General features: G+C 43.1%; 1 protein-coding gene across 3 annotated transcripts in view; it reads right to left on the bottom strand.

The window, feature by feature from the left end:
• The window catches only part of CDC16 (cell division cycle 16), a 32,909-nt gene extending 21,080 nt beyond the window's left edge, over positions 1-11,829 (bottom strand). For 2 of the 3 annotated variants that reach the window (XM_007127261.4, XM_007127263.4), the window contains exons 1-11: positions 11,684-11,829; positions 10,378-10,432; positions 10,179-10,276; positions 8,805-8,843; positions 8,399-8,539; positions 5,776-5,935; positions 4,699-4,790; positions 4,074-4,207; positions 3,191-3,270; positions 2,057-2,106; positions 1,091-1,164 (exon numbers count right to left, since the gene is read on the bottom strand). In XM_007127261.4, the coding sequence (XP_007127323.1) occupies positions 1,091-1,164; positions 2,057-2,106; positions 3,191-3,270; positions 4,074-4,207; positions 4,699-4,790; positions 5,776-5,935; positions 8,399-8,539; positions 8,805-8,843; positions 10,179-10,276; positions 10,378-10,432; positions 11,684-11,731 (971 nt within the window). In that variant the 5' untranslated portion in view covers positions 11,732-11,829. Of the gene's footprint in view, positions 1-1,090; positions 1,165-2,056; positions 2,107-3,190; positions 3,271-4,073; positions 4,208-4,698; positions 4,791-5,775; positions 5,936-8,398; positions 8,540-8,804; positions 8,844-9,142; positions 9,306-10,178; positions 10,277-10,377; positions 10,436-11,683 lie in introns of those variants that run through there. The other variant, XM_007127262.4, reaches the window with a different exon arrangement.
• Positions 11,830-14,690: the final 2,861 nt, after the last annotated feature.

Raw genomic sequence — 14,690 nt, 5'->3', positions numbered from 1 at the left:
CTTTCTGTATAGAATTTACAAATATTACTTAATCCAGGAGCTTCATTTCAAAACCTAGTAGATAAACGGTGGTAGCAGCAACCACTTAATGAAGGCCTGTTTTGTGTCTTATATGCATCACCTAATCCTCATAACCTTCAAGATAAATTACTATTTATATTTTACCGATAAGTATACTGAGGCTGGAAAGATTAAGTGCCGTCCTACAGATTAAGAGATTCATGCTGGTTCCATGGGCCGGACTATTTACGTAGTCTTAAACAGTCTTCAACTAGGTGAGCCACAGTAAGGAATAAAGAGAACACATCACAAAACATAGAAAATACAGGAGGTGAGATTCCCACTTCCTAGCATTTTACTTTCGAAGTTTTCCTTTACCCACATGCTCCCTGTTCCCTGCGGAATCCATCACCGAAAAAGCACTGAGTCAAAGCAGCGCGGTTCAAAGGGACCATCGAACGCGCGGCATGCTGCTCCCGAAGGACACGAGCATCCTTTCCCTAGAATGCTTAACAGTCAACTAATCAGAGCGCTCGCCCTAATTTTTTCCTATTTCTGTACTTGTGTAACTGAATAGCACTGGTTAAGTAGCTTGATTGGGCTGCACGGAGTTCCTCAAGCTAAAACCACAGCAGATCCTTACATAAACCAGTTCACTATGCCAGGAATTCTGTTTTATAGTCACATTTAGTGACCCTAACCTCACATAAAGTGTCATGTAATTTCACAACTATTAACAAAAGAAGTCCTAAGAGTAAGAGGTTAATAGTATCTCTATAAATAAAAAAACTTTCAAAATATTTTGTATTATTTCCTATTTTTTCATATTTATTCTCATTTATAAATAGAAGTTTAAATACATCATAAGCTCCTTGAGGACGAGGTCTATACCACTGACTACCTTTATCTCCCCTCATGGCATCTTATAAAGAGCAGGGTAAATAATGGACGCGACTGAATGGAATCTGAAGGAAACATTTACTCTTTCATACTGCTTTTAAAGTACTACTAATTACTGCATTAAAGCAGATGACCAAGAAATTACTTCCTGTAGGCTCACTACAGAGGGAGGAAGATAATAAGTTCATACCTGAGATATCTTCTGGCATGTTCATTTTTATGACCGACCATGAGATAATAGCATCCCACTGCAAACCAAGACACCTAAAAAGTTTAAAACGTACCATGACCAAAGACGCTTAACCTTGAACCGGGAATCTGTAACAAGTCAGAGGTCCCCGCATACATTCTAGTTCAAGTCAGAAACGTCTGAGAGACAGGCTGTCTCCTAAGGGCCCTGGATGACGAGACCAGCTTCTCTACAGCTCTTGCCCAGGTGCTTACCACTGCACCCCTGCAGCACCTGAATCTCTTCCTACTGCAAAGCCAGCCTGAGTCCCAGCCTCCCACCTGCACTGTGTCTTCCCCGCCCCACCTTGGTTCTACAGATTCCACCTCTTTAGCTGACTTCTCTTGCACTGGTTTCGCCTCTTTATAAATTGTTTTCACACTGGTCTGGGGTGCAGATTCTTGCCTGAGACTTAAACCCTGACCCCTGACTTTTGTCTTTAAGGACATGGTTCCTGATTCCATTTTCAATTTCTAGGTCTTCATTCTGACCCACGGCAGTTTGGAAGACACAAGGATTCAATTCAGTGCATAAGTCAGTAAGTTATCATACATGTAATGCGAGAAAGCTACCAAGCAGTTATTAGCATTGCTTGTGAGACGTATGAGTATGACTTTCACTTGCAATATTTAATTTTTCGGTATGTTAGCTGTTTCAAAATAATAAGCATATATAATTTCTGTAATCATAAAAAATAAAGATTTTCAAGTTATATACCAAAAAATACATACTTTCATGAATTGAAAAAGTGAATGCTGCTTCTAATTATCGTAAGAACTAGGAGATTCTGCTCCAGCACCTTAAAATAAAACATTATTTGCTTGAATTTAAATTTAGCCTCTGTCTAAACACCTGTTAAGTATTTTCTGAAAGTTCAGGTAAGAAAAAAGACACTATAAGGGAAAAAAAAAGTTTATATTTACTTACAGGATTACTAGGATATAAATCCACCAATTTATGAGAAAGATAGAAAAGTTCTACATTAGAGAAAAAGAAAGAAAAGAATAAAATTATTCACAGCAAATGAACTTTAAGTTACGAGTTTCCCCCAGTTACAGCTCTTCACAATCATATAAATCTTGTTCTCGCAGCAATGATTTCATACTTTTCTTTCTTCCCGGATACAAAATCCATTTACCTAATGCCACATAGAAACTCCACGGAGCAGATACTACGGCTGTTTCACGTACCCCCACATCCAATCCCTCACCCCACTCCAGGCACTAAGTGGGCGCTGAGCGCTTATCGAGTGACTAGCAGCCTGGATGAGAGGCACACGACAAAGCATTCCACGTGCTTAAGAGGCTATTTCAAGGGGCCTCGCCTGTCTTAAAGCCCAGGTTTCTTACTCCACAGGCCTAGTACAGACCGTCTTGACCACCCACAGCCAATCTGGTTGACCAAAGCCTCCCGTTTATGGAACCAGAAAGATGATGTGCTCCTGAGTAACACAAAGTCCCGGCATGTCACAGCAACGTCTCCTAGGGCTCAACAGGCCGGGGCGGCTAGAGAGCCTGCACCTCCAGCAAGCTTCCCGGAGGCGCGAGGCCGCTGGTCCGCAGGCCATGCCGCGAGCAGCAGGGGCCCAGAGCGGGGGCGCCTGGCTAGTTTTCCTCCTGGCCGAGCTGACGAGTCAGTTTAGAAGATTTAAGGGAAAATATAGTCCAAACCCTGTAAATGTTTCTAGAATAGGGAAAACGTGGGCAAAGAATCTGCCCCCTTCCAGTCCAGTTTCTAAACAGTTACTGACTCCTGCCATACCAGCTCTCTTATGGATTTTACAAGAAAAAGAAAAAAGGCACACCTGCCACCCAATGCTCTAAAGCTAACATACCTTGGAGCACAAATTACATCTGAGAAAAGGAAGTAGGAATTAGGGATATAGAAACAGTGTGTTCTGCTGGGATAACAGAAGAGACTGCTGGTTACCTGGATAAGCATTTCTACCCCCAGTTGTTAACCCACAATCTGAATTATCCAGGATTTGTGAGACAGAATTTCCAGAGTTACAGAATATTTTTTGTCTTAAAAATTATTATTTTAATTTTTAAAAATTCTTACCATTTGCTTTATTCAGCTCCACAAGTGTCCCTATATGTACAGGTAAACAATTTGCATGGAAAGGATCTTTTTCCATTACTCTGAAAGTTAAAGAAACACACTATGTACACACGCACAAACAGTATGTAACAGCACTCATTGCAATTAGCTATGCTTGTTCAAACAGTCATTACCACATCACATACGATACTGTGGGCTATAATACATTTTTACTTTCTTAACTCCATTATCTTGAGACTTGTTCAGTTAAGGCAATGATTAGGTTTTAAATGAACGGGAAAATCCTGATTTATTCAGAAGCAATAAAAATAAACATCATCACATACATTTACTTTAAACTAACAGAACTGTACCACATAAAATAAGTGGTCTAATTATTTAGAAGGATCAAAAATAATATGAAATATTAAATGAATCTTAACTATCTGTCAATTAAAATTTTAGCGAATTCAAGGATTTTAAGCAACCCCAAAGATCCATGAAAAACAGTACATGTAAAGGACAAGCGTGAACTATGCACGTGGAGAGACTGGTGCTGGGGGAGGAGGCTTGGCCAGTTAGTGAGCCTGGCACCCAGTACCTATAGGATTTTATTAGCCTCTGCTTTAACAAAGAACGGACTTTATAAAACTATGTGCCAGACGGTATTCTCAAACTTGCAAATTATCTCCTGGGAGGGACACGGCTACTCCCGAGTTAATAGAATAAAGCAACAAATGTGCATACACCTGTGTCAGTAAATTGCTCTTTTGAGATGACACCCCCGCCCCGTATTCTGCAAATGGACAAGGCAGCTTAGATGACCATCCATCAGTTTGACATTTTTCAGAAAGCAGGTCTCACACATTTCTCATGTAACACAAAAATAAGTGGATGTACTTACACAGAAGTCAGCTTGTAGCACATTTTAAAATCACAGTTATAATAATGTCTTTCAGCTAACGACACGACCACATCCAGATTCTCCTGCAAACCATCTACAGACTCGGGGATGACAGTTTCACTGGGTTTATTATACTGGAACAGAGAAATGCAAACATGACTCAGTGTGCAGCACCGAACCAAAAGGCAGACTCAACTTGGCCCAAATGTTTCAAGGTTGAACACAATGACCCCTGTGAGATGCTCGAAACTTTTCTAATTTCAAGTATCACCAGTACTCCTCTCGGCAAGTCTAATTCTCTTCTCAATTTTATCACAGAATTCCATGGCAGGAAGTATTTTACAAAATAGTAGTTCACGAAGCATGAGGAAAAAATCCTCATTTTCACACATCATTGATTCAATCTTTTAAAAGTATGAGTAGTTCCTGGGAGGAAGACAGATATTTGGGGAAGCTTTTTCAGGAATCACATCATATATTTTAAATAATCTAAATCTGTTCTTGCAAATGTGCTAAACTGATAAAAATTAATTTCTAAATTCTTAACCTGTGAAAGAATAGAGGACACATTTAATGAAATAAGATGCTTATACAAAGCAAATACTAACTTTCTGTTTTTACTTACCTTTTTCAATTTGTTCTCAAATAGAAAACGTAGCAATTCTTGTTCTTCAGTACAGAGCTTGCTAAGAGGTAGTGATTCAAGAAGTTCTTTTTCTAAAAAATGTTGAGAAAAAAGGAACGTCCTCACAGTATTTATGGGGAAAAAAAATCAGCAATGAAAAATATTCTTCCATAGTTCTTGGTTTAAGTAAATTGAGCTCAAAAGAGAAAATAACAAGGTAGAATGAACTGGAGAAAACTAAGACAGTGGTTCCAGACCCAGGTCATAAGAATCACCTTGAGGGCTCTGCACGACCCTGCCAGGCAACTCTAGTCATCGCCAGACTTCAGAACCACCAAGCCACTTTCCCACCCTCAGCACTACGGACACCGTGGGGACAATTCTCTGCCGTGCTGGCTGTCCTACGCACTGCAGGATGTTTGCAGGACCTCTGGCCTCTACCCACTAGATGCCAGCAGCAACCACCCACGCCCCACCCACCTGCAAGTTGTGACAATGAAACTCTCCCCAGACACCGCCAAATGTCCTCTACGGGGCAAAATCACCCTGGTTGAGAACCACGCATTAGGCTAAAATGTCTGAATGCCATTTACACAACATCTCCACTTTCTCTGTCTCTCTTGTTTATCCACCTCACACCACTGGCAACATACTAGGTCAGTGGTTCTCAGCCCTTGATGGACCTTAGGATCATCTGGGAGCTGTAAACCATCTGATGCCAGGGCCCCACCACCAGATTCTGATTCGACTGGTCTGGAGTTAGGACCTGCACAATGATGTTTTTAAAACTCCTGAGGGTTTAAAGTGCAGCCATGTTGGAAATCACTGAATCAGATCCTGAATTCTTTACAACTTTAAATCACTCATCGCATCACAATCCCTGAAGATTCTGACTGCAAGAAGCACTGCACGATATTGTATTTTGCAACGTGCTTCACGTTTGAAGATATGAAGGAAGTTAATAGGTTTATTTAAACCTGTACATAATAGCCTGCTCTTGATTCTATAGATTTCGGAAAAAAAAAAATCCAAACAGTATTAATTGTGCTAAACATAAAAACACCTGGGTTTCCAAACCTTCTTGGGCTGTCAACATGTGGTGTGACGTTAAAAGATCAAATGCTTCAAAGCAGTAGACGTCAAGCTTCAAAGCTTCTTTATAGCTGTAAGTAGCGAGGGTTCGGTTATCTAGAGCATCATAGATTTTTCCTCGTAAAAGACAAATAGAACTCTTTATCTGTTGGAAAAATGATGAATGACATACTAAGTCAGCACTACTGAAATTAATTTTTTATCAAAAATCATATATTGTCTGAAGGCTAAGACTTTTTTTTTTTACATCTAAAAGGATGTGCTCCATCCGATGTCAGACACAATATAAATTAATAGAAACATAAAAGCAAAGTAAAAGTTCTCTCATCTATCTTCCTTAGGCTCTCCTCACTTCAACAAACCTTTATAACTAGCTTACACGTTACTGCTACTTTGTTCATTACTTGTTCTGTCTCAAATAGGGTAATGATTTAGAGACAGCATACAGAGCATACGTATATTAAATCAAACACGAAGACCGTCTGAGGTAGATCGCAATGAACGAACCTTAGTAAATATTAGAAAACCGGCAGCAATGCAGCACGGGGTTAGGAGCATGGCCTTTGGGAACTGGACAGACCTGTGCTCAAATCCCAGCTGTGACACTTACGAGTGACCCTGGACAATGCTCTAACCTATCGTGACTCAGTTTCCTCCCCTCATCTAACTCACAGGTTCTGTAAGGATCAGAGGTGGTACCATCTGTAGCCAGCACATGGTAGGCTGCTCACACAGCAGCCACCTCACTACTACCATTAACAGGAGGATGCAGAAATCTGATTTATGTTCCAGATTCTGAACCTCAAAAAAACAAATAAGTGAGCTTAAAGATGGTCCAGAGATGCAGCTAAAATTGGTAATGGGGACTTCCCTGGTGGCACAGTGGTTAAGAATCCGCCTGCCAATGCAGGGGACACAGGTTCGAGCCCTGGTCCGGGAAGATCCCACATGCCAGGGAGCAAACTAAGCCTGTGCGCCACAACTACTGGTCCTGTGCTCAAGAGCCCGAGAGCCACAACTACTGAAGCCCTCACACCTAGAGCCCATGCTCCGCAACTAGAGAAGCCACCGCAATGAGAAGCCCGTGCACCGCAACCAAACGTAGCCCCCGCTAACCTCAACTAGAGAAAGCCTGCGCGCAGCAACGAAGACCCAACGCAGCCAAAAATAAAAACAAATAAATAAATAAAAATTGCCGTCTCTCAAACCACTAAAAAAACAAATAAATAAAATTGGTAATGGGATTCATCATAAAATCACAATTCAAAAATAGTAAGAGGATGGGCTTCCGTGGTGGCGCAGCGATTGAGAATCCGCCTGCCGATGCAGGGGACGCGGGTTCATGCCCCAGTCCGGGAAGAGCCCACATGCCGCGGAGCGGCTGGGCCCGTGAGCGAGAATCTTAGACCTATGCAGTATCCTATGAGTTATTAAAAAAGGTAAACTCATAAAATAAATAATGCATTACAAATAAATCATGCATTTCTTAGCAGTTAATGGATAAGAGGTCCAAGAATAATGATAATCCTCAACTCCCTCATAAGTGTATTTCTTCACAAAAAAATGTGCTTCTTAAAAAGAAAAAAACCTAAGAATGTATAGTATTCCCACCTTCTTGAGATGAACAGTAGAGTAGCCAAGTTCCTTCATAGACATGTTATAAAGAACAACTGGGAAATGGGGGATTGGTGGGTAACAGCTAAAGGGTACAGGGTTTCTCGCTGAAGTAAAAAAAAAAAAGTTCTCAAATTGACTGTGGTAAGGGTTGTACCGCTCAACGAATATATTAAAAACCGAGGTACTATGCACTTCAAATGCATGAATTGCATGCTATGTGAATTACATCTCAAGAAAGCTGTTAAAAAAAAGAAAGAGTAACAGTCCAGATTAGCAATCTGACCGTGGATGTTATTTATCATGTCACATTGTGTCAGTATAATCTCTGCCAGCAAGGAATTTGCAATTTTATGCAGGTATGAAGTATACAAATTGAAATACACAAAATAACATAAACAGTAACACCACACCACTCCCCGGAAAGAAACAGTCTAAGGTAATCAAGGTTTCTTGGGGGTAAGTACAAAACACTGTTGAAATACAGTAAGAAGGGAAAATATTATTCCACCTGTGGGGAGGAGTTTAAGGTATCAAATGTAAGAAGAGGGCTTCCCTGGTGGCGCAGTGGTTGAGAGTCCGCCTGCCGCTGCAGGGGACGCGGGTTCGTGCCCCGGTCCGGGAAGATCCCACATGCCGCGGAGCAGCTGGGCCCGTGAGCCATGGCCGCTGAGCCTGCGCTCCGCAACGGGAGAGGCCACAACAGTGAGAGGCCCGCGTACCGCAAAAAAAAAAAAAAAAAAAAAAAAAAGTAAGAAGAAAGAGCTTAAGTCTGCCTATTTCAGATTCAAGCATCTGAGGACACAATTACAACTTCTAAGTGATGGCTCAGAAACGTCTCAGAATCTGCTTGGGTTGGGAAAATTAAGTAAGTTGGCAATCAAACTATTTTAACATGACTGTACTCAAGTAAAAGAAGGTGATTTACATTCGCCTATCACGTGGGCAATTCTTACTGATGTTACGCAAGCATGCTTATTACAGTATTGCTTACTGAGGACTGTGACATCTCCCAGTCACTGGAGGGGTCTTTCAAGCTACTTTCATCCTTCAAGCATTTCTCAAACAGTCTTTTGTTGATCGGCTCCTCCATCTCAAGAATATCAAGAGCCTGCTGATGTTCTTTTGCAGCAAACTGTGCAGAAAACAGAAATAGCATTTGTCAACCATGACTTCTGATGCTAGATACGCACACAAGCGCGGTAGATTTTAAAAGGGTAATAAATATTATACCCACTCATTACTTAAATTTAAAACGTCTAAAGTAGAATTTTCTTCACGCATATGAGCTTTTAGAAAATGGAGAGTCAGTATTTTGAATTCTCACACTCATGGGAGGGATGTGTAACATTCACGTCATTAAACCTTTATCAAATAAAACAAACCGAGGGCACACTTACATGGCATCTAGCTGCAAGGTAGCGACACGCTTCATACAACTAGGAAAGAAATTAATCTATTAAAAAAGTGATCAAGCTAATGTGCACCTTGAATCAAAAAGCAAACCACAAGCACGAAGTGAAGAAAGAGCCATTTTCATAATATTCCTCTTTGACTCTCGCAGAGGAAAAAAACAGTCCTTTTAACCCATATTCATCATGAACCTACTGTTTACCAGTCACCAAGTATTCAAAAAGGAATAGGGACCTGCCCTCAAGGAGGTTGTGGCAGGGGAGACATAAACACAGCACATAATTTCTTTCATAAACTATGAAAGAATCGCATAAAAAATACTAACCCGTTGAATAAGAAAACATCTCCAGGGGAGAGGGTGACTTAGGACTTGGTCAGCATTCCAGCACTGAGTCTGAATAAGTGTCACACATCTAAGGAACTGCAAGCAGTCAGCATGACTGGATACACATTCCATGCACTGATGGCGGTGGTGGGTCAGACACAGACTGGAGAGAAATCAAGAAGCACCTGGGGTGCCTATGAATGCATCTGACTTTATCCTGTATGCAACAGGAAATCACTGAGTTACACTGAGTGATGTGATTAGATCTGTTTTAGGAAGACCACCCTCTGACAGATTAAAAGATGAACTGGAGACAAGGAAGGTGGGGTGTGGGAAAGATGTTACTGGAGAAAAGAGAAAGGAGAGAGGCTAAAACAACAAAACAGACAAATCACAGGCCTGACATGTATGAATGGTAATGAGAGAGAACGGACTATCCATACTGTCAGAGCTATTTAGGAAACAGAATTTTCAAAACTTAGTGATTAGACGGGGGGGTGGGGGGAGGGAAAAACAAGGTGACGGAGATTAGGAATAAGAAATTCTCTCTTGGACTTCCCTGGTGGCCCAGTGGTTAAGAACCCACCTGCCAATGCAGGGAACCTCTTGCAGGATCTTTCTGGTCTGGGAACATCTCACATGCCATGGAGCAAATAAGCCTGTGTGCCACAACTACAGAGCCTGAGCTCTGGAGCCTGCATGCCACAACTACTGAAGCCCCTGCGCCTAGAGCAAAAACAAGGTGACCGAGATTAGGAATAAGAAATTTTCTCTTGGACTTCCCTGGTGGTCCAGCGGTTAAGACTCTGTGCTTCTAATGCAGGGGGCGCGGGTTCGATCCCTCGTCAGGGAACTAAGATCCCTTATGCCGCGCCGCACGGCCAAAGAAAAAAAAAACGTACACAAGAAACTTTCTCTTTACATTTAATATGAAAAATTGAATCCTTAAAAATATTTTGACATAAAACAAACATATACCTAAAATACTAATCTAATAACATTTTTAAAGAGCTTTAAGGTTCATACAATCACTTACTTTGTCCAGTTTTCGTGACCGAAGTGCATGAGCTGCTCTATGATATTGGGCTGTCAGGTAAAGACACTGAGCCAACCAGTAAATGTCCTGGGGCTCCTCTGGAGGGAAAAGTACATAAATGGTCAGAGGTGCAAGGTAAAGTAGAAAGTTTTTTAAGGATAGAGAAATCAGAAAAAAAAAATTAGAATCTGTCACTTACCATGAGAGAGTGAGGCTACTTTATCTGCCCAAAATAGAGCACTCTGATACTGTTGCTGTATCCAAAAACAAACACAAAAAAAGTGGTAACTGCCCTGTTACTTCGATAGTTTTACACAGATACATAATATTATTAGAATGCTACATAATAAATCAACATCTCAGTACAATAATTTTTTACGTGTAGTAAAGGGTCTATCAATCATATCTCTATCTTATATCTCAGGTAGGTGAGTTTTAGTTCAATGGTGCAATAAAAATATTATTGGAAGACCTTTGATATATACAGTTGAAGAAGGTAGTTTTTTTTTAACTTATACATTGCAAAATTATATCAGCAGGTGTCTAAAGCAGTAGATAACTTAAGTGATCATTTTGCAACATCTAGCTATTAGTAAGGTTCTCAGTCTTTGCCTCAGTCCTCCTGGATGCAAACCAGCAACTCTGTTGCCAGTTTGGGAGGAGGAATGCTTCTGGGACGGTTACAAATCTGCCCAGTGTTAATGCCTGGAGGGTGGAACCAGGCCTGTCTCCTTCCTCGCTGCATCCCCAGAGCCAGAGAAAAAATGCGCAGAAAGCATTTATTCAATTCAGCTGACTTATGGCAAACCAAAATGCAGCCCTTCAGCGTGCTGCCAAACATTCAGCTGCTACATTTCACATCGAAAAGTTCACCGTGAACACGCTTTTCTCTCCCCTTCTTGGTTTCCAATTTATTGGGAGAGCATACATTTTACAAAAACTAAGTGACATCGCAGATTAAACTGATGCTGCTGATTCTGGAAACATTTCTTTCCCTTAAACACTGTTTGCTGTTCATTCAAGAGGAGTACAGGGAATGAAAGTGTAGTTAACAGGAACTTTTTAAAGTACTGATTTTGAGACTACAGATTTGTTTTTAATCTTTATTCAGTTAAATTCGGCCAAATAAGAATAACAACTAAACTTTTCAGAAATTTTCTATTAGCTAGCTAAATTCAAAGGCCACCCCGCAACTTTCATCCTAAAATAATCCTTCAACTTCCACTTAGCACGAAGTATGTACTGAGCACCTCTGTGTCCGGGGTGGGCCGGCTGCGGAGCGGGGCTTGAACACGTGTAAGGCTCGCCGCGCACATTAGTGGCTTCACGCTCAGCGTTCCTCAGCCTCCCGGCTGCAGAGGGCGGGGGCTCGACCCCTCCCTTCGGGGGCTCTACCCCGAACCAAAGCCCAGGCCCTTAGGACCGCGCGCCGCCAAGACCCCGACAGCAGCCGCCCCTGCTGCCTCCCGAGCCCCGGCCCGCGCTCCCCGGCTCGGGCCGCCCACCTGGTCCAGGTACTGCCGGACGCGCTTCCGCAGCCGCTCCAGGTTCATGGCTGCGTGGCCGGGGTCCGGCGCGCACCCTCCCTCCTGCTGCCCGCCGGGCAGACCCGGCCCCCGCGCCGCCACCGCCCCGCGCCCGAAGCCCGGGACCGACCCCACCCGGCAGCCCGCGCTGCCCGGAAACTTCCGCTCCCGGCCCGGCCCCGCCCCGGAAGTCGTCAGCAACCGCGTCCCTCCTGGCGACGGAAACGGGCTTCGCGCCGTTAGTACCGAGGTTCTCTCTTGGCCCTTGGGTAGCCGGGGTTCTCGTGCGGCCGTAGACGTCTTTCCTCTGCAACTCAAGCCGCCGCGGACGCGCAGCCAATGACGTGTCCGTGCGCGATTCGCTAATTAGCTCACTCGGAGGCGGGAGCTTGGCAGCTACGGCCCCGCGGGTTCCGTGGTTCCAAGTGTGACTCGTGTTTCCCGTGTAAAAACGGCGGTAACCACCTCAGAGGCTGGTTGTGCGGAGCGGTGGGTGCACACGCCGTCCCGGCACGTGATGTAGAAGTTCTGCCTGTGGTCGCCATGGCCAAGTATCCCTTTCAGATTGTCTTGGCAAAACCCAGAGGCTCATTCCTCAACCTCAGGTAGAGGAAGCTGTGATCAAAAACGAGAAAGAACTGGGAAAGCGGGTCTGTTAAAACCTTGGATCCATACAGTGGAATATTATTTAGCAGCAACAGTGAATGAGCTGTTGACACATGTATGGACCTCACGCTGAGTGAGAGAGGCCAACCGCAAAGGACCTCATGTTGTATGATTCCGTTGACAGATTCTCTCATAGACGAAAGTCTGCCCAGGCCCCCCGAACTTTTTTCATCTAGGTCTGGCTTCTGGACTTCCATGTTCCTTTCTGCAGTGTCCAGTTTTTGCAAGAATTCTGATAAGTCAGTTTAGCCAGAATCCCCCACCCTGTGTGTACCTTCCTCATCCACTACAATTTCCCAGGTGATATCTGATCACCCTGGCCCGCCTTCAGGGAGAATCCTCCTAACCCCTGATGCTTCCTCTTAGCCACTTCCTACTGGTGGGCCCCCACCCGGCTCCTTGGCTATACATTCCCACTTGCCTATGCTGCGTTCTGAGTTGACCCCAATCTCTCCCTCACTGCGGATTTCCATCTCAATGGTCCCTATACCTGTGTTGATAGTTCTCCACCTTTTAATAAAATCTTACTGTGCTTTAACAAAGGTCATTTGAATATTTTTTTCTTTAACACCATTTAAATGAAATATCCAGAATAGGCAAATCAATATAGACAGACAGTTGAGTAGTAGTTGTCAGGGGCTGGAGTGAGGGATGGGGTTGGGCGGATGACAAGGGACCGCTAAAAGGTCCGGGACTTCTTTCAGGGTTACGACAATGCTCTAAAATGGATTGTAATGGTTGCTGCATAGCTCCGTGAATAAACTAAGAGCCACGAACTCTACACTTTAAACTTTGTGGTATGTGAAATATATCTCAATAAAGCTGTTAGAAACCCCTTTTTTGACAAGTTGAACACAGAAAGAAACATCATTTGACAAGTATGTTTCACTTGACTTAATCTGCACAACATGGTGCCAGCAGTTAGCTGTGCAAAGGTGAAAAAGTTATGCACACTACCTGAGAGCAATCTCTGCACATGTGAAATGTTCAGTCTAGTAGAAGGAAACGTGTGTAAATATGTAAGTGCAAAGTGCGAAGATGCAAGACTCAGGAAGGAGTGGAGCGACTAACAGGGAACAGTCAGTACTACCCAAGTGAGAAATCAAGTGACATGTAAGCAATTGAAATGGAGATGACGTAAGCTGAACCTTTCCTTCCCCATAATGAAGTTCAACTTTTAAAATAAAGGCAATGCATTCGCATTACCTAAAGACAATTTAATGTAGACAGGCAAACAGCAAATGAAGTCAAAAGACAAGCTAGGGAGAAATTTGAAATCTACCATAAGATGCTAATTTCCTTTAGATGTAATAAGCCAATATAAAGAGACTGATGGCTCAAGAGAAAAAAATGGGTAAATGACATGAAACTACATTTCATAGGGAAAGAAATGCAAGAGAATTCTAAACATATGAAAGAAAGCTCAACTTCACTCATAATAAAAATTAAAATAGTGAGGTATCACTTTATATAGCAGCAAAGATCAAAAAGTTTGGCAACACTTTGTTGGCAAGAGTAGGGGAAACAGGCCTCCTCATATATTGTCTTTGTGAGTGACGTTGATATACTCTCTATGCTGAGCAAGTTGGCATGTCTTCCAAAACTAAACATGTACATACTCTGCCCTAACGCTTCCAATTCTGGGAGACCTCTCATAGAGGTGCATATTGCATGTGTGCAGAGTGCCCTGCCCCATATGGATAGTCATTACGACATTGTCTGCAAAACCAAAACTTAGGGACAATTTAACAACCCATCAGGTAGGAAACTGATTAAAGAAGTCACAGCATACTCACGTAGTGGAATACCATGCAGCTGTTTAAAAGAACAAGGCAATTCTACATGTGGATATGGAAAAACCTCCAAGATATATTAAGGGGGAAAAAACAAGGGATAGGGAAGTGTTTATCATATGTGACCATTTGGGTAAAATAGAAAACTAAAGAATGAGTAGAAAGATCATTAAACTATCCCTGGGAGGACAAATTAGGCCATTGGCAACAGTGCAATGCCTTCTGGGAGGAGTGCTGGAAGTTAAACGATGGTGGACGTGGGAGAGACTTTTCCCTGGGTGCGTCTTTGAGCTTTTTGACTCTCAGACCATGTACTGTATTGCCTTTTAAAAGTAGATACAGGCGGGCTTCCCTGGTGGCGCAGTGGTTGCGCGTCCACCTGCCGATGCAGGGAAACCGGGTTCGCGCCCCGGTCTGGGAGGATCCCACATGCCGCGGAGCGGCTGGGCTCGTGGGCCGTGGCCGCTGAGCCTGCGCGTCCGGAGCCTGTGCTCCGCAATGGGAGAGGCCACGGCAGAGGGAGGCCC

Source organism: Physeter macrocephalus, chromosome 13, assembly GCF_002837175.3.
Source record: "Physeter macrocephalus isolate SW-GA chromosome 13, ASM283717v5, whole genome shotgun sequence".
Lineage (NCBI taxonomy): Eukaryota > Metazoa > Chordata > Mammalia > Artiodactyla > Physeteridae > Physeter > Physeter macrocephalus.
The sequence above is the reverse complement of the archived record's forward strand: the minus strand, read 5'-3'. Positions and strand labels throughout refer to the sequence as shown.